The sequence below is a fragment of the Mastigoproctus giganteus genome, chromosome 5 (genome assembly GCF_048544385.1).
Source record: "Mastigoproctus giganteus isolate SK-2022 chromosome 5, ASM4854438v1, whole genome shotgun sequence".
NCBI classification, from domain to species: Eukaryota; Metazoa; Arthropoda; class Arachnida; order Uropygi; family Thelyphonidae; genus Mastigoproctus; species Mastigoproctus giganteus.
The window spans coordinates 45,944,771-45,971,701 of NC_143579.1; the positions used below are offsets into that span (position 1 = coordinate 45,944,771).

General features: G+C 37.3%; 1 protein-coding gene across 1 annotated transcript in view; it reads left to right on the plus strand.

The window, feature by feature from the left end:
- LOC150085358 (tubulin polyglutamylase ttll6-like) overlaps positions 1-26,931 on the plus strand; it is a 96,976-nt gene that overhangs the window by 23,381 nt on the left and 46,664 nt on the right. Inside the window, exons 4-5 of the mRNA XM_090374540.1 lie at positions 17,210-17,353; positions 19,695-19,768. Coding sequence (XP_090230666.1) covers positions 17,210-17,353; positions 19,695-19,768 — 218 coding nt within the window. The remainder of the gene's footprint in view (positions 1-17,209; positions 17,354-19,694; positions 19,769-26,931) is intronic.

A 26,931-nucleotide genomic window follows, 5' to 3' on the forward strand; every position in this document is an offset into this window, starting at 1 on the left:
TACAACTATCTTTCCTCAGTTTGAACTTATGTTTACTCAGATGATTAATCTGCAGAAAAGGAAGAATCCCAGCAGCATTGAGCTTGCTCAAACCATTCAAGGCCTTATGCACCTCAATCAGATCACCTCGCAGGTGACTAGTCTCCAGACACTGTAATTTGCAAAACTTAAGCCTTCCTTCATAAGAGCAACCCTTTGTTCCATTCACTAATCTTGTTGCCATTCTCTGTACTCATTCCAGCAGCTCTACATCCTTCCTAAAATGGGGCCTCCAGACCTGTATACAGTACTCAAGGTATGGCCTGACCTTTGCCTTATACAAGGGGATAATCACCTCCTTATCCCTGCTAGAAAAATTCCTGTATATCATTGACAAGACACCATGAGCTACGCTTGCAGACCGTCTGCACTGCTCAGAAAACTTCGTCTGACTGCACAATTACCCCAGGTCCTTTTCATTCTCTACCATCCTGAGTGTAACATAATACCACACAGTTGATACGTTACTCTTGTAACGTTTATACGTTACTGCTACCCATATGCAGTACTTTACATTTGTCAATGTTAAACTTCATTTGCAACCTCTCAGCGCATCTGCTCAACTTTTCTGGATCCTGTTACAGTAGCGTAGTGTCATTAACAACCCTCCAACCTTTGTATTGTCTGCAAACCTAGACATTAAGCCTGATATACCTTCATCAATATCATTAATAAATACAGAAAACAACAATTGACCCAACACTGAACACTGGGGGACTCCACTAATAACATTAGTCCACGAAGAGCAAAGAGAAGTGTCCATTGATTACCACTCTCTATCTTCTCCTGGCACCTCTGTAGCCAGGTGGGAAGGAGCAACAGCGTGTAGCACTCGGACCGGGGTTCGAGCCCATCACCACCAAATATGGAGGATGCGGAAAGGTTGGGGAATGACCACCGCATATCCCGGAGCAATATGGCCTTAGTTGCTAATGCTCCTAAAAAAAAAAAAACCAAATCTATCTTCTCCCACTCAACCATCCCTTTATCCATAGCAGCAATTTGCCCACAATGCTACACTGCTCCAATTTGTACAGCAGTCTTCCATGTGCAACAGTATCAAAAGCCTTCCTAAGATCCAAGTATGTGATATCAAAGTATCGAAACAAATTTGTCAGACAAACATTCCCTTTAACAAACCCATTCTGTGTCTGAACTATAACTGAAGTCTTGTCTAGATAATCCTGTAGTGCTTATGTGTAAGTGTAACTCCTTATGTGTAAGTGTAGATGAAAAATACTCATTCAGTTTGTTAGCTATCTGAGCAGAATCATCAACAGTTGAACCCTCGATATCGAGTGAGCCAATCTGATTCATTCCCTTCCTTCTAGAGTTTACATATGTAAAGAACTCTTTGCTGTTTTTCTTTGCATCCTTTGCCAAAGATTTTTAGTAATCTGCCTTTGTCTGCCTAACGTCCTTTGTGACTTGATTACAGACTGACTTATATTTACCATAGGCTTCTGTTTCAGCTATTAATTTATATTTATTCCATGCATTTTTCTTCTCTGCAACATGTCTCATTAGTTCATATGATATCCATTTAGGCTTAAACCTTGAACAATATTTCATAGTTGGTATTAAAAGCCTAGGAGCCTCTAAGATTAATTCTTTGAATGCTTCCCATTTAGAATTTGCTGTTGGTAACATCATCAGTGGTCCCACCGTATAGAATTTAAAAACTGTCTCAGACCACTGTAGTCACCTTTACTGAAGCAAAAACTCTTCCCTTTACCCCTGATGGTAGTTACCTCTTTGAATAAATCCCACATCAGCACACTGTGATCACTGCAACCTAATGGTTCCTTTATCTGCAGATTCTTAATGCATGAAGAATCACTACTGATAATCAGATCAAGAGTATTACTCCCTCTAGTTGCCTCCCAAAGATGCTGCTGTAGAAAACAATCATCCAATACATCCACAAAAGTCTTGCTAGTGTGTGAGTGACCAACCCACAAATTCCAGTCAGTATCTGGGAAATTAAAATTTTCCCCATTATAAGACACTCTGATTTACTTGCCCACTCTCTTTCTCTGTACAGTTGTTCATTATACTCATCCAAGTCATTAGGCATATAAAAAAACTCTCCTACTCTCAATTTTGCTTTTCCATGCCATGTTTATGTCACAACAAACTGATTCAACACTGCACTGTCCACCCATATCAACTGGCTGCACTTCCTTAGATTTTATGTGTTTCTTCATTAATAGCATAACCCCTCGTCCCTTCCTGTCCTGTCTATCTTTTCTGTACACATTGTACTCCCCAAATTCCAATTCTGCATTCCTTATATCTGTGTGAAACTATATCTCAGATATCCCAACCATATCTGCCTTTGATGTTTTGACCAACACCTTAAATTCATCAAATTTATTTACCAAACTCCTAGCACTGGTGTACACACAAGTATACATGCACCTCTTTTTATTCTTAGCTACCCTAGCACAGCCCATGTATTTACTTGTTCTACAGTGACTCCCAGAAGTCTCTGAAATCCCCCGAGTAGTTTTGGTATTGCACTACTCTAAACAAAAAAGCACTTCTCCAAAGGAAAAATGCACTGAGTTGGCCTTGCTCGCAACACCAACCTATTACCTTATGGTGCCACCTTTTGTCCATAATACAACCTGAACTTTGGCATAGACTGCCAAAGTTGCCAGGTCTCCTGTGGTAATGCTACCTGTGCATTGTTCAGTAATACCAGCACATTATCGGGTAGATGATTATAGCATTGAATGCCCTTTTATCAGTAGGTCCCAAACAAGGTCAATTGGGTGGAAACTGGGTGAGTTGGTTGGCCATTGGAGGATGGAGAATTCATTGTCGTGTTCCCGATAACCAGTTAGCAATCTACAGGGCCTTTTAGCATGGCAGGTCATCTTGTTGACAGTGTAACCAGACAACCCCAGCATAATATGGTGGAGTTCTCTGGTTACACTGTAATCTTTAAGTGGGTGTACTTGGCTGGTAACGATAGAAAGGTAAGCCTTCTCACCGAGCCATTGATTAATGGTGATCAGAGTACCCAGGGAATGCCACAAAAACCATAACACTACTACCTCCAAACCATAACACTACTACCTCCAGCCTGCTGAACACCAACAGTGCATCCAGGTGCAATGGCTTCGCATTCATTTCAGGGCCGACTTAAGGCACAATCAAGTGGTTCCTCCGAACAGGGCATCGAAATTTAGGGGGCACAAAATCCACTGATTTGCTGTAAATTTCAAGTCTGAGAGGGCGCACCAAAAATCTCGCACAACTTCTGCTTCCGGTTGCTTTCTCCAAATGCAGATATGCCCATCAGCATGATAGAGTTGGAAACAGGATTCATCAGAGTAGGCAACAGATTTCCAAATCCCAGTGATCCAGTGGTGGTGGTGGTGGTGCTGATATGCCCATGCAAGGTGCAGTTCCTTGTGTCTTGCAGCGAGCATGGGTATCCATGATGCCTATACAAGTTAATGTCCAGCACATAGTACATGTGGATATCGGTCTTGTTGTTCCTACATTTTACAGGGTGGTTAGCTGGACCACTCTGCTACATCACTGCTGTGTTACAAGACAAGACACATGATGTTCACCATGTCATGGCTGTCCTCTCCTATATATGACCTTTGGCTGGTTGAATGACCACTGTTGAACCAGTCACAGTAGACTCACAATACCACAGAATGGAGCACTTAAACACGTTGGCCATTATCAAGATTCTGGCACCTGTGCATCTTTCTCCACCAATCATTCTACATTTCAAATTGGAAAGATTGATGCCAACCCATTCTTCTTTGCAGACACTCAAAAAGTGATGCCACGTTTGCAACTACAGTTTTATATCAGCTATTCTAGAATGAGTCCACCAGCATCACAGATCTGTCCATTCCCACACAAGGGGGGGTGTTGCTAACACAAAGCCAACTCAGTGTATAATGATTAATAGAGCAGCTTTTATAATTTAAAAATTACAGAATATTTGCTGCTGTAATAAGTTTCGATGGCCATTTCAATAATCTAATGTCGATAGGTATATTAAAATAAAAAATAAGATAACAACTACTTTGTTAATATGAATGATTTAGTTTCTGATATCTAAAACTAATTTTATCTATTTTGAAATTTACAAAAAATACCTTTATTTATCCTTCCTATCCTCAATCATCAAAATAAAGTCATCCTTCAATTCCCAACTTAACCATCTAAATATTCTCACATTTGACCTTGCTGTAACTTTCAGTATTAGTAGAAGGAAATGAAGCAAGGAAGCAAGCTTATTATTTTTTATTTATTTATTTATTTTTTTTTGCATCAGCAAGAAGCAAAGTATATATATCATCATCAGCCATTTTCAACCACTGCAGGATGAAGGCCTCTCCAGCAACTTTCCAGTTCCTTCTGTTTTGAGCACTGGCCATCTATTTACGACCCCCACAAACTCATGAATTTCATCTATCCATCTCCGCCTTTGTCTTCCAGGTTTTCTTCTAGCTCCTCTTGGATACCATTCTGTTATTTTCTTAGTCCATCTGTCATCATGTCTTCGAGCTATGTGTCCTTCCCAAAACCATTTTAGTTCTTTAGTTTTGATAAGAATGTCCTTTACTTGAGTTTGCTGCCTAATCTATGTGTTTTTCTTCTTATCTAACAGTCTGATTCCCAATATGATTCGTTCCATTCTTCGCTGTGTAGTTCTCAGCTTCTCTTCCATTCTTTTGGCGAGTGCCCAAGTTTGACTTCCATAAGTCATGGTGGGGAGTATACATTGGTTCATTAGTTTACGTTTCAGACAAACTGGCATATTGCTCTTCAGTATGTGATTATATTTCCTGAATGCTATCCATCCAAAATTTATTCTTCTCTTGACTTCCATCCATTTATCATTATTACAGCTAATAACTTGTCCCAGATAAGTATATGACTCCACCTTTTCAATTACTGCTCCTTCAATCATTATTTTCCTTTCTGTGGCGTACTTGTTCATTATTACTTTTGTTTTAGCCATATTCATCTTTAGTCCAAAATCCTTACTAGCTGTGCATAACTGATTAAGATTTTCCTCTAATTCTTTGGGATCGTGGCTTATGACCACAATGTCATCTGCAAATCGTAAATGGTTTAGGTACTCTCCGTTCACATTGACTCCTTTCTGCGACCAGTCTAATCTTCTGAAAGTTTCCTCAAGGGCAGCAGTAAACAGCTTCGGGGATATTGTGTCTCCTTGTCAAACTCCTTTCTCGATTTTAAATTTCCTACTGTCTTTGTCTAGTCTGATAAAGGAGGTAGCACTCTCATATATTTTCTTCAAAATCATAATATATGGGGTATCAATGCCCTATCTTTCCAGTGCCCGAAACATTGCCTTATGCTGTATGGAGTCAAATGCCTTTTCATAATCCACAAATGCCAGGCATAATGGTGTTTTATATTCATTTACTTTCTCCATTAGTTGTGATATTATGTGAAGGTGATCCATAGTTGAGAATCCTGTCCTAAAGCCAGCTTGCTCTTTCGGTTCATTCTCATCAAGTATTCTTTCTAATCTGTTAGTAATGACCCTTGTGAACAACTTGTAGATGTGGAATAACAAGCTAATTGGTCTATAATTTCCAATTTCTGATTTATCTCCTTTCTTATGCAACAAAACTATGATTGCATTATTCCACTGCTTAGGCGTCACACCTTTTCTAATGCACTTTGTGAAGAGCCTTACCAGTTGTGTTATGTCTCTTCCTGCCAATTTTAACAACTCTACAGTAACTTCATCTTCCCCCGGGGCTTTCTGATTCTTCATTTTCTTCAATGCATGTTCTACCTCATCAGGAAGAATATCGGGTATGTCGTATGTGTTGCTACTTTGCAATCCATCTTCCCCACTGCTGGCATCATTCCCCTGTTCCTTGTATAATTCTCTATAGTAGTCTTCTGTTATTTGAATTATGCCTTCTCTGCTGTTTATAAGTACACCATCGTTATTCTTCAGTTTCAGTATCATTTGTCTTTCTATATTACTGCTCATGGCTGCTGATTTAAATCCTTTGTTTTCCCTTAATGCTTGTTCTACTTTTCTTGTGTTAAATCTTCTTATGTCCTCTCTGAGTCTCTTTCTAATGGCTTTGCATAACTCAGTATACTCAATTTCCTCCCTGTCAGTGTTTTTCTTGCTTTTCATTTGTCGTCTTCGGTTCATCATGACAAGTGTTTCTTCACTAATTTTTTCTTCTTTGGATTTCTTTTTCCCTATAGGTTTCTTGGGCTTTATCACTTTCAAAAAGTTGTAATATTCCTCATCGATATCTTGGTCCTGAGCAGTCTGCAGAAGCTCAAACTTGTTCTTAAGTTCCAGTACATACTGCTTTTTCTCCTCTTCTGTTATCACAAAGACCTTTGTATTATTTACTCGAGTCAGTTTTTTCCTTTCCTTTCTTACATCTATATCAAGTGTACATCTTACCATTCTGTGATCACTTCCAACATTTACCTTATTTAGGACGGTAACATCATTCACAATATATCTTCTGTTAGTGAGGATGAAGTCGATTGCATTAATAGTTAATCCATTTGGACTCTTCCATGTCTACTTTCTGTTCACCCTTTTCTTGAAAAAAAGTGTTCATTACTGACAGTCCTTGAGATTCTGCAAATTCCACAAGCCTTTCACCTCTTTCATTTCTTTCACCAATTCCAAAATTTTCTGGTGGTTGGTTGGTGGAAGTCTATTCCACCAACCAACCACCCGCTGGCTAAAGGCAAATTTCCTCACGTCTATCCTACATCTGTCTTTTCTCAATTTGAATTTATGCCCTCTCAGGTGATTATTCTGAGCAAGAGGAAGAATTCCATCAGCATTGAGCATGCTCAAACCATTCAAGGCTTTATACACCTCTATCAGATCACCTCGCCAGTGCCTAGTCTCCAGTAATACACTGTAAATGTTTACACTGTAATTTGCAAAAATTTAAGCCTTTCTTCGTAAGAGCACCCCTTTGTTCCATTCACTAATCTTGTTGCCCTTCTCTGTACTCGTTCCAGCATCTCTACATCCTTCTTGAAATGAGGCCTCCAGACCTGTATACAGTACTCTAGGTGTGGTCTGACCCTTGCCTTATAAAAGGGAATAATCACCTCCTTATCCCTGCTAGAAAAATTCCTATATATCATCGACAATATACCATGAGCTACTCTTGCAGCCTGTCTGCACTGCTCAGAAAACTTCATATCTACCTGCACAACCACCCCCAGGTCCCTTTCATTCTCTACCACTGTCAGTGTAGTACCACAGAGTTGATACGTTGCTCTGGGGTTGCTGTTTCCCATATGTAGTAATTTACATTTGTCAATGTTAAACTTCATTTGCCACCTCTCAGCCCATCTGCTCAACCTTTTCAGATCCTGTTGCAGTAGCATAGTGTCAGTAGTGTCCTTGACAACCCTGCCAACCATCGTATCGTCTGCAAACTTGGACATTAAGCTTGATATACCATCATCAATATCATTTATAAATACAGAAAACAATAATGGACCCAATACTGAATCCTGAGGGACTCCACTAATAACATTAGTCCACGATGAGCAGTGTCCATTGATTACCACTCTCTGTCTTCTCCCCCTCAGCCACCCCCTTTATCCATAGCAGCAATTTGCCTCCAGTGCCACACTCCTCCAATTTGTGCAGCAGTCTTCCATGTGCAGCAGTATCAAAAGCCTTTCTAAGATCCAAGTATATAATATCAAAGTTATTCCCTGCATCCAGTTCTTTTGTGACTGCATCATAGTATCCAATCAAATTGGTCAGGCAAGACTTCCCCTTAACAAAACCATGCTGTGTCTGAGCTATAACTGAAGTCTTGTCTAGATGATCCTGCAGTGCTTCTTTAACCAGTGCCTCCATTAATTTTCCAGGAACAGAAGTTAAACTAACAGGTCTATAATTACTTGTGTCGCCCTTTGATCCTCCTTTGTGAATTGGGGTCACTTTTGCACATCTCCGGTCCATGGGTACTTCCCCTGAGTCCAAGGAAGCTCTCATAATTATGGCTAAGGGTTTGCTTACTTCCTTTGCTGCCTCCTTTAATATGACTGGATAGATCCCATCCACCCCAGGTGCCTTGTATTTATCTTCAACAATTTCTCTTCCACTTTACTCTCAGTTATTACAAGATTCTCTAGCTTACTGCCAGAGTTGAATACACCTCTGGCATTCCCCTCGCTGAATAACTCCTCATGTGTGAATGTCGATGCAAAATAGTCATTCAGTTTGTTAGCTACCTGAGCAGGATCATCAACAGTTGACCCATCGATATCAAGTGGACCAATCTGATTCATCCCCTTCCTTCTAGAGTTTACATAAGTAAAGAACTCTTTGCTGTTTTTCTTTGCATCCCTTGCCAAAGATTTCTCGTAATCTGCTTTCGCCTGCCTAACCTCCTTTGTAACTTTGTTACAGATCAACTTGTATCTATCATAGGCTTCTGTGTCACGTGTTAATTTGTATGTATCCCATGCATTTTCCTTCTCTGCCATATGTCTCATTAGTTCATCTGACATCCACTTAGGCCTAAACCTTGAACAGTATTTCTTAGTTGGCATGTAAAACCCAGTAGCTTCCAAGATAAGTTCTTTGAATGCTTCCCATTTTGAATTTGCTGCTGGTAACATCATCAGTTGGTCCCACTGTATAGAATTTAAATATTGTCTCAGTCCATCGTAGTCGCCTTTACGAATGCAATAACCCTTCCCTTTACCCCTAATGGTAGTTACCTCTTTGAGTAAATCCCACTTCAGCACACTGTGATCACTGCCACCTAGTGGTTCATTTACCTGCAGATTCTTAATGCATGAAGAATCACTACTGATAATCAAATCAAGAGTATTACTCCCTCTAGTTGCCTCCCGAACATGCTGATGTAGAAAATAATCATCCAAGAAATCCACAAAAGCCTTGTTAGTGTGTGAGTGACCAGCCCCCAAATTCCCCGTACAGTTTCTTATTATACTCATCAGAGTCATTAGGCCTATAGCACACTCCTACTCTCCATTTTGATCTCCCAATGCTTATGTCACACCAAACTGACTCGACACTGCACTGTCCAGCAGTGTCGACTGGCTTCACTTCCTTGGATTTTATCTATTTCTTAACTAATAGCATAACCCCTCCTCCCTTCCTACCCTGTCTATCCTGTCTGTAGACATTGTACTCCCGAAATTCCAGTTCTGCATTCCTTATATCTGTGTGACACCACGTCTCTGAAATCCCCACAATATGTGCCTTTGATGTTTTGGGCAATACCTCAAATTTATCAAATTTATTTACTAAACTCCTAGCATTGGTTTACACGCAAGTATACATGCACCTGTTCTTTTTCTTAGCTACCCTAACACAACCTATGTGTTTATTTGTACCCCCATGATTCCCAGCAGTCTCTGAAATATCCTGCATCTTATTTTCCAGGCTGCGGCTCATTCCAATAGAAGCAGTGCAAGAATCACTTTCACCTCTGCCAGTGGCTACTGTTAATCTATTAGTCCTTGTATCCCCCCAATCTATCAGTTTTCTGACCCACCTAACACTGCCTCGGTAGCATCAGCAAACATTCTTGCACCCTTTCTATTTAAGTGTATCCCATCCCTGTAGAAGCAGTCTCTCCTGTTAACAAGTACAGACCAGGCTGAAAAAAATTCTACCCCTTGAGCCTTGCACAATCCTTCCAGGGCCGAATTGATCGACAGGGCTCTCATCATATACTCCCTCCTATCGTGTCTGGGCAGAATTGCAGACACTTTTAAATTCAACCCTAATTCCCGGCTTTTTTCCAACAGTGACCTGTACTTGTTAAGTAATTCCGCCGTAATCATTAAGTAATCATTATAATCTTTAGATTGTACCTCTTAGAATCTTGAGTATTAGTCTTGACACCCTTGGTGATGTATTTTTGAATTCCAAAATGTTGTTTTTAAAATCTTTATGGACCAGAAACCCAACTCCACCTTCACTCCTTTCACTGTTTCCATTGGTGTACAGCAGATTTCCACTTGATAAACTTATAAGTGTTTCATTTCTTCTTCTTGTTTCAGCCAAACCAATGATATTCCAATTCACATTTTCTAATTCCTTTTCCAGCTCCAATATCCTGTCTTCACCGATGAGTGATCTTACGTATATATATATATTATATAAACTTTTAATCCTTAAGGACATCTTGGCAGGGTCTCACCTTGTGACCAGGTGCAGTGAAGAGCAACAAGATTAATCAGGGACACTCTTGTGTCCCTGATTAATCTTGTTGCTCTTCACTGCACCTGTTCGAACAGATCCATATCCTTTCTAAAATGAAGCTTTGAACCTTGTATTCAATACTAAAGATGTGGCCGAACCATTGCTTCATATAGTAGGATAATCTGGCAAAATTTCTGTATTTCATTGAGAGAAATTCTGTGAGTTGTCATAGTAACCCATCTGCACTGTTCAGAGAACTTTGTCTGACTGTACAATTACCCCTAAGTTTTTTATGTTTTCTGTTACCCAGTTGCTATGTTATTCTGGAATTACTATTATCCATATGTAGTACTTTGTATTTATTAATATTAAACCTTAAATGCCACTTCTCAGTCCATATGCCTAATTTTTCTAGGTTTTATTGCATTAGCATACCCTGATTCTGTCATTAATCACCCTGTCAATCTTTGTATTGTCAGCAAACTTAGACGTTAAACTTGATATGCATTCATCAATATCATTAAGTTGGTGCTTCACCAATAAATTTGTTTACACCAGAAACCCACTGCTAACAAACATTAGCATTTTTACTCATTCAAAAAGTACAAAAAAAAAAATCATTTGTATCTGCTGCCATTGTTATAGTTATGAATATTTACTGAATATTTAGTGAGTGGTAGGGGAATTCAGATTTTTTTAATTGTGGTAAATATCTAGGAAATAAACTCATACACTGACCATTGAACAAAATTTACTGTAACTAAAATTTTTACAAATAGTATAAAAATAATGTAAAATCAAAAACAAATTATTTACAATAAACTAATGATTGTATATTGCGGAATACTAAAAACTGTAATAAAAGATCGTTTACAATAAAATAAGCTAAAATATAAAATTAAAAGCGCTAAAAACCTGGAGCTTTCGAGAGCGTCAGCTCTCTTCTTCAACAGTAATATGACTTCCTGCAACATCTCCTTAAATAGCAGGTTCACGGTACCTCCACACGTGGTATTTCTCCACATGGTTCAATCGGCACATGGTCAAAACCGGAAGCGGAAATGTCTCAGGTACGTGGCAAAGAAAATCGTTCATCCGAACTTAATACAATTGTTTCAAAAATAGGATGAATACGCATGCCTCTATCTCTATTCATGATATTCTTACTGGATGAACCAATCTGTAAACCCTCGAGCCATTTACGCTCCCAGTATCCGTGTGCACGATCCAAAATAATAGCGTCCTCCGGGGAGATTTGATGCTGCTAATTTTAGTTACAGTAAATTTTGTTCAATGGTCGGTGTATGAGTTTATTTCCTAGATATGAGTTTTCCCGACCTCAGAGGCCTCTTTCAGGATATTGTGGTAAATAGGTAGCTCTAAAGCTCGAATCACTTAGGTTGGCATTAGTTGGATAATTTTGTTATATGTTATAATTAACTCATAACGTTCAAGTGTAACGGTATAGCATAATACATAAGGAAATTTGGTAGAATGGTAGAATTATTGCAGCATAACTGGTGTATTGATAAGAACATTTGAATTTTAATTATATATAATTAATAACATAAACTTCATAGAATAACCAGTGCATAGTATTATTACTGCATTATATATATTTGTTTAGTGAAGTATTTTTAATTATATTGAATTTGAACGAAAACCATGTCTCATACCAGAGCAGCAAAGCAAAGGACTCAAGCTACTGGAAGTGCTATTGCTTAGAGAAGAACTGAGGGGGTGGTTGTCCTCTGAATCCCAGACTTATGAAATGTACTGCTTGTTTGATATTTGTGGAGCTTTCAGGAATGGACATGATGTTACCAAGGGGAATGATGTCTTTCTGTGTGCTCGATGTAAAGAGTGTGAAGATATCAAGCATCACCTCAGTGTTGTTATGAGCCTTTATGAGAGTTTGAAGAACAACAGGGTGGATGCTCTCAAAGGATTTAAATTGGTGGTCTATCAAATTGACAGCTGCCCATATCAGCGCCAGAGCTTACACTTGATCATCAGGCAACACAGCAGCAATTCCTAAGGCAAAATGTTCTGGTCCCAGGAGCTAGTTGTTCTCGATGACTCTATTGTCAGGGAAATGGGAAATATATTGTGAAAAAAGGATACGTGAAATAGGACCAGGGTATGTCTGCCAGAGGCAAAAGTTGACGACGTAGAGCAGATATCTTTTAAAGGCACAAAAGGTAATATTGTTGTAAACATTGGCACTAATAGAATTAAGAGTAAGAGATCTGTAGACTTACATAACAAGTACAGACAAATGTTGAAAAAAAGTCATGAGTTAGAGTTAAATTTGAAAGTGTGTGCACTTCTGCCCAGACACGATAGGAGGGAGTATATGATGAGAGTCTTGTCAATCAGTTCAGCCCTGGAAAGATTATGCAAGGATCATTGGGGGGGGGGGTAGAATTTTTCTCAGCATGGTACATGCTTGTTAACAAGAGAGACTACTTCTACAGAGATGGGATACACTTAAATAGAAAGGTTGCAAGAATATTTACAGATGCTATCAAGGCAGTGTTCGCTGGGTCAGAAAACTGCTAGCTTGGAGGGATCAGGTTAATAGATTAATAGTAACTGCAGACAAAGATGAAAGTGATTCTTGCACTGCTTCTATTGGAATATGAGCAGGAGTCTTGTAAGCAAGGTGCTGGGGATTTCAAGGGCTGCTGGGAGTCATTATGAAACAAGTAAATACACGGGCTGTGGTAGGATAACTAAGAGTAAGAACAGGTGCATGAATACTTGCATGTACAAGAATGCTAGGAGTATAGTAAATAAATTTGATCAATTTGAAGTACTGGTCAAGACTTCAAATGCAGACATTATTGGGATTTCAGAGATATGGTTTCACTCAAGAAAGTTATAAGGGATGCAGAATTTGAATATGGGGATATTTATGATGTATACAGAAAGGACAGACAGAATGGGAGGGTGCTGCTCTTAGTTAAGAAGCACATAAAATCTAGGGCAATGCATTCAGTAAACATAGTTGGACAGTGCAATATTGAGTCAGTTTGTTTTGACACTGGGAAAGCAAAAATGAGAGTAGAAATGTGTTATAGGCTCAATGACTAATGAGTACAATGAACAACTGTACAGAGAAATAAAGTGGGCCAGTATATCAGAATGTCTTACAATGGGGATTTTAATTTTCCAGATATTGACTGGAATTTGTGGGTTGGTCACACACAGACTAGCAAGACTTTTGTGGATTTATTGATTGACTGTTTTCTACAGCAGCATTTTATAGAGGCAAAAAGAGGAACTATTACTCTTGATCTGAATTATCATTAGTGATTATTCATGCATTAAGAATCTGCAGAAAAAAGAACCACTAGGTAGCAGTGATCAGTGTATTGATATGGGATTTGCTTAAAGATGTAACTGCTATCAAGGTTAAAGGGTGGGTTTTTTGCTTTTGTAAAGGTTACTGCAGTGGTCTCAGACAGGTTTTTTAAATTCTATATAGTGAGACCAACTGATGATGTTACCCACAGCAAATTCTAAATGGGAAGCGTTCAAGGAATTCATCATAGAAGCTACTAAACTTTTCATACCAACTGTGAAATACTGTTCAAGGTATAGGCCTAAATGGATGTCAGATGAACTGATGAAACTCATGGAAGAGAAGAAAAGTGCATGGAATGCATATAAATTATGAGGCAACATAGAAGCCTATGGTTGATATAAAATAGTCTATAATCAAGTCACAAAAGAGGTCAGGCAAATGAAGGCAGATCATGAGAAATATTTTGCAAAGGATGCAAAGAAAAATAACAAGGACTTCTTTATGTAAATTCTAGAAGGAAGAAAATGAATCAAATTGGTCCACTTGATATTGATGATCCTGCTCAGGTTGCTGACAAACTATATGAGTATTTTGCATCTAAATTCACACATGAGGAATTCTTTAGGGAAGGGGGATGCCAGAGTTTATCAAGCTCTAACTTGGGAGCTAAATGATTTTGTAATAACTGAGAGGAAAGTGGATGAGAAATTGTTGAAGTTACATAAGAAAGGCACCTGGGATGGATGGGATTTATCCAGTTATATTAAGGGAGGCAGCAAAGGAAGTAAGCAAACCCTTAGCCATAATTATGAGAGCATCCTTTGATTCAGGGAAGCTTCCCATGGATTGTAGATGTGCAAAAGTATTCCCAATTCACAAAGGGGGATCAAAGGGTGAAAGAGTAATTACAGACCTGTTAGTTTAACTTCTGTTCCAGGGAAAATAATGGAGTCACTAGTAAAAGAATTAATGCAAGATCATCTAGACAACGCTGTAATTATACATCATTTGTTAAGGTCAAATCTTGTTTGATCAGTTTGATTGGTTACTATGATGTGGTCAGAAAGAACTGGACACAAAAAATTTACATCATATACTTGGATTTCAAGAAAGGTTTTGATACTGTTACATTTAAAAGACTGCTGTATAAATTGAGCAGTGTGGCATTAAGAGCAAGGTGCTGCTATAGATGAAGGGATGGTTGAGTGGGAGAGGACAGAGAGTGGTAATCAATGGACATTGCTCTTATGTACTAATGTTATTAGTGAAGTCCTGCAGGGTTTGGTGTTGGGCCTATTGTTGTTTTCTCCATTTATCAATGATATTGATGAAGGCATATCAGGCATAATGTCCAAGTTTGTAGATCATACAAAGGTTGGCAGGATGGTTAATGACAGTAATGACCATATGCTACTGCAACAGGAGCTAGAAAAGTTAGGCAGATGGGCTGAGAAATGGCAATTGGAGTTTATCATTGATAAATGCAAAGTACTACATATGGGTAGCAGTAACCCCAGAGTAATGTATGAACTGTGTGGTACTCAGGGTAGTGGAAAATGGAAAATATCTGGGGGTAATTGTGCAGTCAGATATGAAGTTCTCTGAGCCGTGAAGACAGGCTGCTAGGACAGCTCATGGAGTTTTGTCAATGATATACAGGAATGTTGCTAGCAGGGATAAGGAGGCGATTATCCCATTGTATAAGACAATGGTCAGGCCACATCTTGAGTACTGCATACAGGTCTGGAGGCCTCATTTTAGGAAGGATATGGAGCTGCTGGAATGGGTACAGAGAAGGGAAACAAGATTAGTGAGCAGAATAAAGGGGTGTTCTTATCAAGAAAAGCTTCAGTTCTGCAAATTGCAGTGTCTGGACATGAGGCATCTGCGGGGAGATTGAGATGTTTAAAGCCTTGAATGGATTGAGTAAGCTGAATGTTAATGGCATTCTTCCACTTGCTGAGACTACACACATGAGGGGACATAAATTAAAGCTGAGGAAGGATGGGTGCAGGATAGATGTGTTGAAGTTTGCCTTTAGCCAGTAAGTGGTTGATTGATGACTGGCTTTTGTCTGTTGTTGTGGAAGTGGATGGATGGAATAAATTCAAGGCAGAACTAGGCAAATTCTTGGAGGGTACAAATTAGTATTAGTATAGCCATATGGTGCAAGAAAGCCTAAGGCCTATGCTGCAACAGCCAAAAAAAAAAAAAAGAGAGAGAGTAAAATAATTAATTGATAATAAAAGGAAATGAAATAGGCAACCTATGCATTTCCTATGAATTATCCAGCTGATCTTTGAATTTCCCCAAATTGTCAGCCTCAACCACCCATGTAGATAACTTATTTCAGTAATATATAACTCTCTGGCTAAAATAAAATTTCCTGCATTCCAGTCTAAACATCCCTGCCTGTACCTTGAATTTATGGCCCCTAGTTCTAGAATCATTTATAACCGTGAAAATTTTGCCCTCTTTCATTTTACTTTTTCCAATTAGTGTCTTAAACACCTCAATAAAGTCTCCTCTAAGATGCTTAGTTTTCAAGCTGTGCAATCCACACATTCAAAGTCTTTCCTCATATGGATGCCCTTTCGCCAATCTCACCAGGTGAGTTACTCATCTCTGGACCCTTTCAAGAAGCTCGCTGTCTTTTTTTAGGTGCAGTCTCCACACTTGAACACATTATTCCAAGTGTGGTCTAACAATACCCTTATATAATGGGATTATGACATTATCTCTACTAGAAAATGTTCAATAAATCATCGATGGTACACCATGGGTGTTCCTTGCAACCTGTCTACAATTCTTGGAGAACTTCATGTCTGACTGTATTGTAACTCCCAAGTCTCTTTCTTCCACTCACTACTGACTTTAGTTCAACTCCACCAAATGTATAAGCTATTTTGGGGTTGCTGTTCTCCAGGAGTACGACCTTACATTTTGCTGAATTAAAGCGTAGCTGCTATTTTTCTAACCATCCTCTGCTTGGTGGTGATTATTAAACTACTCTACTGATCTTTACATCATCTGCAAATTTAGATGGGTTAACTGTGTATGTTTTTTTTGGCTGATGCTGTATAAGCTTGCTTTCTTATATCATTTGCCATTACTTTACTACTACTACTGCCAGATTAATAATTTCATAAGCTATATCGTACTTCTTACTCCAATAACTGTCAGGACTGCACTACATACTAATGAAATGACTTATGCTGTAGTTATACCAAATCAGCTCAAACGTACTGAACCTTGCTTGCTCTTATTCAGTTGCATTTGCTAAAATATAATGGTGTGGAATTTTACTGCCCACCTCATATTTTAATTTTGTGGTCTTTCCAGTTGATTCCCTCTCCAGACATGACCTATCTTAAATGATTAGGAAATATTAATTTTTGAGACTGATCTTGCAATTTATGTGTTATATAACATTATTAATCCAAGGCTGTAATCTAAAAACCTGTAAAATATGTTGCATTTTAATATACAGTGTATACAAGGAAAAAATAATAATTTCCATGGTTAAATACATATACTGGAGAGATAGTCTTTAAAAAAAATTCAATATATGTTTGGTTTTTTAAATAAAACAGAACTTTAGAATGTAAATATAACTATCAAAATATATAATATAAATTTAATCATTCCAGCCATTTCTCATTGATGAATATAAATTTGATCTGCGCATATATGTTCTTATAACTTCATGTGACCCACTGCGAATTTTCATGTATCAAGAGGGCCTTGCACGTTTTGCAACGGAGAAGTATAATAGCCCAACTAATTCCAACATGGTAAGCACATAGAAGAAAAAAAAAAATTTTAAATTGGTTTCATATTAATTTTGAATTATACATAAATATGAAGTACTATTTTTATACTCATAGCTTCTTCGTTGTAAATATCTTTTTCATGGGAAAATTAATTAATGAAAGCAATTCGGTCTCTCTGAATTCACCTGCATTTAAAGTCATAGGAAAAAATGATTTCTAATATATCCTGAGAGATAGTAGCCATAAATTCTGCAATAAAAACTAGGTTTAGTCTGTTTTATCCCATTAGCAATTAGGATAATTTTGATCACTGCCTTTTTTTTTTCTTAGATCTTTTACATTTATAAACCATTCTATTCGCCCAGTTGTAATTCAAGTGGATAGAGTAGGGCCTTGCTAATTGAAAATTCTGTCACAAATCATATCTTGAATTGAATAATGTTGTGCATAAGATAGTATATGTACAATGGCATAAAAGAAAATAGGAGGCCCACTAACTGAAGCCCCTTAAAAGAGTAAAGATTTTACCTCCCTAGATGGGGGATCAGATTTTTGGGGTAAATTATTGAGCTACATTTCAGCTGTAATCATTTTCCCCAAACTGCATTTTTTACTCCTTTAAAATAAGGAAAAAATGCAATTTATCTTTACTCATGTTAAAAATTTAAATGTTGGTAGTGCTCAAGTCTCAGACATATTAACTCATAACTGGCCACAATTGGATCCAACAAATTTCTGTTCCTCATACACATGCAATCACTTAATGGATAAAAAGCTACACTATTTGTAAGCTTGAAAATTGGAAAGAAATAATAAAGTTTTTTTTTTTTGGTCACTTTTATTTTTAATAGTTTCTGAACACAACTGTGAAAAATCCATGTTTTTATATTAAAAACATATTTTTTGATTATTTTTTGAAAATAAAACACCACTAAAACCACTTCATTTCATTCATTCATTTATTTACAACACACAAATTTTATGTACATTCTCAAGGTATAATAAGAATTAATTTATATACAAGATTTATATACAATTTTATGTACATTCTCATTTATATTTATCCTAGGGGTGTATATGCACATGTGTGTGTATTCCTGTATCAGGGTGGTTCCTAGGCAAATTCCCATCTCCCCCTGATACAGGAATACACACACGCGCGTGCATGTACACGAAAGAGTGATCTTACCAAGACTGCAAATCAGTTCTGCAAATTGCAAAATCTGGAGACCAGACACCTATGAGATGACCTGATTGAGTTGTTTATCGCTTTGAATGGATTGATCAAGCACAGTGCTGATGGCATTCTTCCTCTTGCTCAGACTACACATAATGAGGGGCATAAATTTAAATTGAGGAAGGATGGTTGCAGGATAGATGTGCAGAGGTGTTCCTTCAGCCAGTGGGTGGTTTATTGTTGGAAGAAGATTCCATCTGTTATTGAAGTGAGTAGTTTGAATAAATTCAAGGAAAAATCTGACAAATTATTGGAGGGAATAGACAGGTGATGTGGGAAAGTTTTTTTTTTTTTTTGCTGTGCTTTATAAGCTTGCTTTCTTGCATCACATGCAGCCACTACTACTACTAATAATAATAATAACATTAATAATGTAATATAATTCTCTTGTAATTATATACAGTGATTTTCATCCCAGAGTAAAAAAAAAAAAAATGTTTTTTTTTTTTATTTTTATTTCATTTAATATTTTGTTAAGAAATATATACATCCATAGCCATTTGCTCTCGTATGATGCCATTTCCCTTCTCTTACTTTCCTGGATATCCTGATCACTAAGAATAGTGGTGCACGTGAACAAGGAACTGACAAAGGTGAACGTGATGATATTTACAAATTTGATAATCATGGTGTAATAATTTGTAGTTCCCATAATGAGAAATAACCCATAAAGTACACAACTCTTTTAAAGGCAAAGTTATTTTCACTTGTTCTTTAATCCAGTTGTGATCTTTCACTATGGTGTTTGCTGTGAATGAAAAAACCCAGAGCAGGTGCAGGGCAACTTATGGGTTCACTGCTCTCATGCCTCCCTACATACTTTAAGACTAATTGTACGGCATTTTTTAGCATCACTGGCACCTTTGGAATCACTATGTTGTTTCTTGGCCACGATTACAAGAGTAAATTCTGAAAGAAAATGATGCACAAAATGCAACACAGCTGATTACATTCACATAAACAACAGCAGAATCTCTCTTTCTTGCGGGTGGGAGAGGGTGCTACCAACTGCAACATCCACTTCACAACAGCTGCAATCTTCCATATGCTGTTAAGTAAATATCTCATAATTTTTTTTGTCTTGGACTTCTTTAAAATAAATTACTGATACCATTATATTTTCAGGAAAATCGATTCATGCATCTCACAAATTATGCCATTAACAAAAAAAGCAAACATTTTGAAGAAGACAGTAAAAGGTAAATTTATTTTTATGTATTTGGAAAGTCTGGAGCTGCTTTATTTTTTATTATTTATTTATTTTTTTAAATGTGCAGTTCTAAATTACTTTTACTTGAATGCATATAGTATAATTTATGCTGTATCTGAGTTCAAAAATTTAACAGTTTAATATGAAGATTGATGATGGAGATACACAGAAGTACAATATTGATAGATAACTTACATAGCTCTAAAAATTTCTTAAAAAGCCAAGCAAGAGAAACTGATTTACAGTACAAAGTTAACACTGCCATCAGATGTTACTTATTTTTGGAGGTGTGGATTCAAATACCATCAGGACCTAGAGATATTCTCAAAACACCTCTTCAGTCCAGATTGTTATTAGTTGATTTCAGGCAGAGGGGTAAAGCTTTTCTCTGAGAGTTATTTCTTGGTTTTTCAGCCCACCTAACAGTGGTGTCCAGTCTATGGCCCACAGGCTGGACATGGCCTGCGGATAATTTTAAATGGCCCATATGGAAAGTGAACTAAAACAGCATTTTAGAGAGTCACACCATGAAAGCGTCGAATTCAACTGTATGAAATGTGTACGTGTAATCCAGTGAAGTCCTATGCGCTAAATACAGTTATGTATGTATCAATCTTTATTGTGAAATTCTACTATTTTCATATAACTTGTTCATTGTATTGAATTATTATTAATTTGTATTGAATTAAAAAATCATCCTTAAAAATGTCAATTTGGAGTGTCATGTTTTTAATTAAAGGTCAACAAAACTATTTCTTCATTGAGTACGATGAAAAAGCAGTGTTTGGTGTGTAAGGAGACTGTCAGTTTTTAAAAAATATAATTTAAAATGACACTATGATTGCAAGTTTAAATAATATGATAAATATAAAGGAGTGTTGCAAAAAGAAAAGTGTTCAAAGTTACAAAACAAATTAAAAAAACAACAAAACATACTGAAAATTTATCATTCAAGAAATTTATCTGCTGTAAGTGCCAGTTATCAGTTGCACATTTGATCGCTTTTGAAAGTAAACCATTCAGTGATGGTGAATTTGTTAAATGTTGTTTTTAAAAGTTGTGTGAAGAAATTTGTCTGGAGAAGCAAACAATGATACGAGACAGTTCTTGACAAACAAAATTATGCGAAGAGTAGAAGTTTTTGGAAAGAATTTGTTCGAACAACTTTTGGAAAACAAAACAAATGAAATATTTTAGTGTGGCACTGGATGACAGTATTGATGTAAATGGTACAACCAAAATCATTATCTTCATACATGGAATTAATGATAATTTTGTACCAGTTGAAGATTTAGCTGATCTACAGAGTATGCATGGAACAACTACAGTTGAAAATCTTTTTAAAAATGTTTGCCAGTCTGTTGAAAAGTTAGGATTAAATATAAAAAACCTGGTAGGAGTCACAGCTGATGGAGCAAAAAATATGATTGGTAAAAACATAGGGCTTATGGGTAGAATATCCAAGAAAATGATAGATATTGAAGCTGAACCTCCTTTATTACAAATTCATTTAGCTCCCTATTAGAGTTTGATAAACTTCTGGCATTCCCCTCCTTGAATAACTCCTCATATGTGAATGTACATGCAAAATACTCATTTAGTTTGTTAGCTTCCTGATCAGGATCATCAACAGTTAAACCATCGATGTCAAGTGGACCAATCTGATTCATCCCCTTCCTTCTAGAGTTTACATAAGCACTCTTTGCTGTTTTTCTTTGCATCCTTTACCAAAGATTTCTCATAATAATCTGCCTTTGCCTGCCTAACTTCCTAGGCGCCTCCGTAGCCAGGTGGGCAGGAGCAGCAGTGCGTAGCACACGCTTCTTGATCAGACCGGGGTTCGAGCCCGTGACCACCAAATACGGAGGATGCGGAAAGGTCAGGAAATGACCACCGCATATCTCCGAAGCAATATGGCCTTAGTTGCTAATGCTCCTAAAAACCAAAAATAACAAATAACAAATATAGCCTAACTTCCTTTGTGACTTGATTACAGACCAGCTTATATCTATCATAGGCTTTTGTGTCACAACAGAGGTTCAAAGGCCTAAACTTTGAACAATATTTCTTAATTAGTATGAAAAGCCGAGTAACTTCCAAGATGAATTGATTGAATGCTTCCCATTTTGAATTTGCTGTTGGTAACATCATCTGTTGGTCCCACTGTATAGAATTTAAATAGTGTCTCAGACAATCATAGTCATGTTTATGGAAGCAAAAATCCTTCCCTTTACCCTAATGGTAGTTACCTCTTTGAGTAAATCCCACTTCAGCACACTGATTACTGCCACCTAGTGGTTCCTTTATCTGCAGATTCTTAATGCATGAAGAATCACTACTGATAATCAGATCAAGAGTATTACTCCCTCTAGTTGCCTCCTGAACATGCTGCTGTAGAAAACAATCATCGAATAAATCCACAAAAGCCTTGCTAGTGTATGAGTGACCAACCCACAAATTCCACTCAATATCTGGGAAATTAAAATCCCCATTATAAGACACTCTGATTTACTGGTCCACTATTTCTCTGTACAGTTATTCACTATACTCATCAGAGTCATTAGGCCTGTAACACACTCCTACTCTCAATTTTGCTTTTCCAGTGCTTATGTCACACCAAACTGACTCGACACTGCTCTGTCCACCCATGTCGACTGGCTGTACTTCCTTAGATTTTATGTGTTTCTTAACTAATAGCATAACCTGTTAATCTATTGTACTCCTGAATGTGTGCAGGAAGAATAGGTACGTCTCTGATATCCAAATTATATCTGCCTTTGATATTTTGACCAACATCTCAAATTCATCAAATTTATTTACCAAACTCCTAGCATTGGTGTACACGTAAGTATACATGCAGCTGTTCCTATTCTTAGCCACGCTAACACAGCCTATGTATTTACTAGGGTGCCTCCGTAGCCAGGTGGGAAGTAGCAGTAGTGCGTATCACATGCTTCTTGATTAGACCGGGGTTCGAGTCCGTCACCACCAAATACGGAAGATGCGGAAAGGTCAGGGAATGACCACCGTATATCCCGGAGCAATATGGCCTTAGTTGCTAATGCTCCTAAAAACCAAAACAACAACATGTATTTACTTGTTCTGCAATGATTCCCAGCAATCTCTGAAATCTCCTGCACCTTGTTTTCTAGGCTGTTGCTTATTCCAATAGAAGCCGTGCAAGAATCACTTTAACCTCTGCCAGCGGCTACTGTTAATCTATTAGTCCGTGTATCCCCCCCCCAAGCTAGCAGTTTTCCGACCCACCTAACACTGCCTTGATAGCATCAGCAAATATTCTTGCACCCTTTCTTTTTAAATTTATCCCATCCCTGTAGAAGCAGTCTCTCCTGTTAACAAGCAGAGACCAGGCTGAGAAAAATTCTATCCCTTGAGCCCTGCACAGTCTCTCCAGGGTCGAATTAATTGACAGTTCTCTCATCATATACTCCCTCCTATCGTGTCTGGGTAGAATTGCTCAGACACAATAGGAGGGAGTATATGATGAAAATCAGATCAAGAGTACATTTATGGAAACAAAATTCAACCCTAACTCACAGCTTTTTTCAACATTGACCTGTATTTGTTAAGTAATTCCGCCATTCTCTGACTCTTAATATCATTAGTGCCAACGTGTACAATAATATCACCTTTTGTGCCCTTAAAAGATGATCTACAATGTCATCAACCTTTGCCACCTCCAACCCAAGCACGGTACTAAGTACTATAGGTTCTAATACCTCTCATGTTTGGGGTTCACATAAAAAAAAAAAAAAAGACATACTCTGATCCTGTTCCACCTATCCTTTTTGCACAATATATTCCCCATTTCCCTGACAATAGAGCCACTGACAACAACTATTTCCTGTGAGACCAGCACTTTCTGCCCTGGGGATTGCCTCCATGTTGTGTGATGTTCAAGTGCAAGCTGTAGTATTGACGTGGCAGCAGAAAGATTGATCAGCCTCTCAATATAAATCCTTCGTGGGCATCTATCCTGTCTTTCAAGCTCTCATATAGGCTCATAACAACGCTGAGTTGGCACCTGATTTCCTCACACTCCTTACATTGCGCACACAAAAAAGACATTTCCCTTGGCAATATGATGTCCCGTTCCTGATTGAAATAGCAGCGCAAATGTTGAAAGGAAGCAAGCTTATATACAGCATCAGCAAAAAAAAAAAAAAAACACCAAACACCTCATCTGTCCATGCACTCTCTAATAATTTGACTAATTCTCCCTTAAATTTGTTGGGATAAAACCAAATAAAAGTTAGTTCCAGCAATTAATCACTCTCTGAGTGAAAGTAAATTTTTACACTTCTATCTTACAATCATCCTTTTTCAATTTAAATTTATGTCTCCTGTGTGTCCAAGCAAGAGATGCCATCTGAGTTTAACTTAATCAATCCACTTAAGTCTTAAACACTTCAATCAGGTTTCTTTTAAGATGCCTAGTTTCTAGACATTGTAATTGTCAGAACTGAAGGCATTCTTGATAAGCTTTCTGAATAATCTTTTTATCTTCACTGTACCTGTTCCAGTAGATCCACATTCCTCCTAAAATGATGCTTCCTGACCTATATGTAATACTCAAGATGCAGCTTAACCATTTCCTTATAGAATGGGACAATCACATCCTTGTTCTTGCTGGCAGAATTCCTATATATCATTGATAAAACTCCATGAGCCATCCTAACAACTTGTCTGCACTTATCAGAAAACATCATGTTTCAAATTAAATGTCATGTTGGAAATAACCATCTCTTTTTTGTCACATAACTTTTTGTAAAACATTAGTAATTATGGGTCAATGAACTACAGAGCATCATGCGTTTTCTGTAAGGTATATTTCAAAAATAACATATCTGTATCTCTAACTCTTATTATTTAGTTGCCATTTCAGTCCTCATCATAACAGACCTATACCACCTTGGCCAAAAATAAATAAAAAGTTTATGAAAACTATCATCAATTTTCCTGCTATACACTAAGTAAATGGAGGATGTGTGTACTCGGTTATCACCGTAATGTTAGACAAAATAATTGTGTGCCAGTGATTGCAAGTTGCCATGCTATCTGTCCTTCAGTGAGTAGAAATCCTATAACATCAAAAAAGAAAAATCACAAAGAATTCATTGTTGTGACAACATAGTGAATTGACTTTCTGATGCAAAGCAGTAAGGTTCAAATACTGCATGGAACTTTTTGATCAATGGCTGAAGGTAATTTCCTGGACAGAGGATTGTTAGTTAGTTAGTTAGTTTTTTGGTTTTTAGGAGCATTAGCAACTAAGGCCATATTGCTCTGGAATATGCGGTGGTCATTCCCTGACCTTTCTGCATCCTCCATATTTGGTGGTGACGGGCTGGCTCGAACCCCGGTCTAATCAAGAAGCATGTGCTACGCACTGCTGCTCCTTCCCACCTGGCTACGGAGGCGCCAACCTGGACAGAGGAACAAAAGTTAAAAGCTAAGTATAATCTTGTAGAACAGCTCCCATTCATGCTCACCCCTATTCGCAATTTTCGTTCCTGTGATCACGACATACAGTCGAAAAGTATTGTCAGCTTTGTTCAAATGATTTTTATTATTTTTAATTATTTTTTATTGTAATGTAAGATTTTGATTTTTTCATTTTAATTGCTGGAGAGTATTATATTGAGGTAAACTTCTCTTATTATTTTACAAATATTGATATCAATGTAGAATGTATTAAACATTACAGCTCTGGTTCATACTATCAAATTGTTATTTGTATAAAGTAAAACTAAAGTTGTCTCAAAACAAAAATGCAATTTTGTAGTTAACATTGTTTGACACTAAACTCTCAAAATGCGTGCATAAGTAAAAAATTTAAAAAAATAATTAATTTTTACTCATTTTAGTTTTAAACAAATTTGAGTTTTAAGATCAAATTTTTAAAAAGCATTTTTGTAAAAACAATAAGACATCCAATGGTCAGAGGTAATAGTGTTAGTGTGATTTAAAAGGTAATGGAAAACAGTCCTTAATTAAACTTAAAATTAAATTGCAAAGAAAATTCTATAAAGTTTTACTATGCTGTCAAATATAAATGACAGAAAAAACTGAATATGGTACAGTAAACTCCTGTTATAACAATCCCAACTTATAGTGCTATATTGCTTTTAATGGTCTTTTCTTCTGGTTCTATGTCAATTCTGTCAGGTGCTATGCTTTTTTATTGACTGTAATACTCTCTTTTAATTGCTTTCCTGTTTATATTACATTTTTTTAAGGTCCCAAGAAGGAATAAACCTGGAACAACCCTCAGTCCTCTTGATTTTTTGTTGTGTGAAAGCAAAGTTAGAGACTAAATTATAGTACTGTAATTGTTAATCATGACTACCCTGCCATGTGTAAGAACCTGGGGTCCCCACACCAGATAAGTAACCATGTGGGGGAGGGAGATGTACAGGCAGCCAGGGAAACAGATTAGCTGAAAAATATCAGTAAGCTAGTAGAAAGGGGATGCAATGTAGAATGAAAGAAGAATGAATGAATGATTAATGAGAATGAAAGACAGAATGAATGGGCTGGGTACTGAGTGAAAGAGTGGATTAGGAATTATGGTAAAAGGGAATAAATGTCAGTTTTGGTGAAAGAAAGAGTGATCCAGCATGTGGGAAAAAGAGAATGAATGAGTATTATGGTGAATGGGAATGAGTGAAAGAGCAAATGTAATTGACTGAAAGAATATAAAGTTAAAAATAACTTGCATAACTATATGGTGTTTCAAAAATGATGGTCAATAATTTAAAGGTGAAAAAGTACAAACTAAAATAAGCAAAAAAAGTCCCAGTGAACATCGGGGCCGCAAATGAACCATTTTTGAGATAATGCTCATTTTCTGTTGAGATCCACCACTGACTATGGGAGCACTAGTTTAGCAAAAAGCTGTGAATCCTTTCTAAGGGTGGTTTTTATCTAACCTAAGATAATACATTTTTAATTTTTGGTTTCAACACCACAGGATTTTACAGATGTTACAGGATGTTACAAAAGGTGTTCAAAATGCTGCCCTTGCATCTGTACACAGCTTTGTAGTCTTCTCAGGCATTCCTAGGTCATTTATAATTTGCTGAAAGGCTCCTTCAGCCTGACGCTGCAATTCCTCAACTATGTTAATGT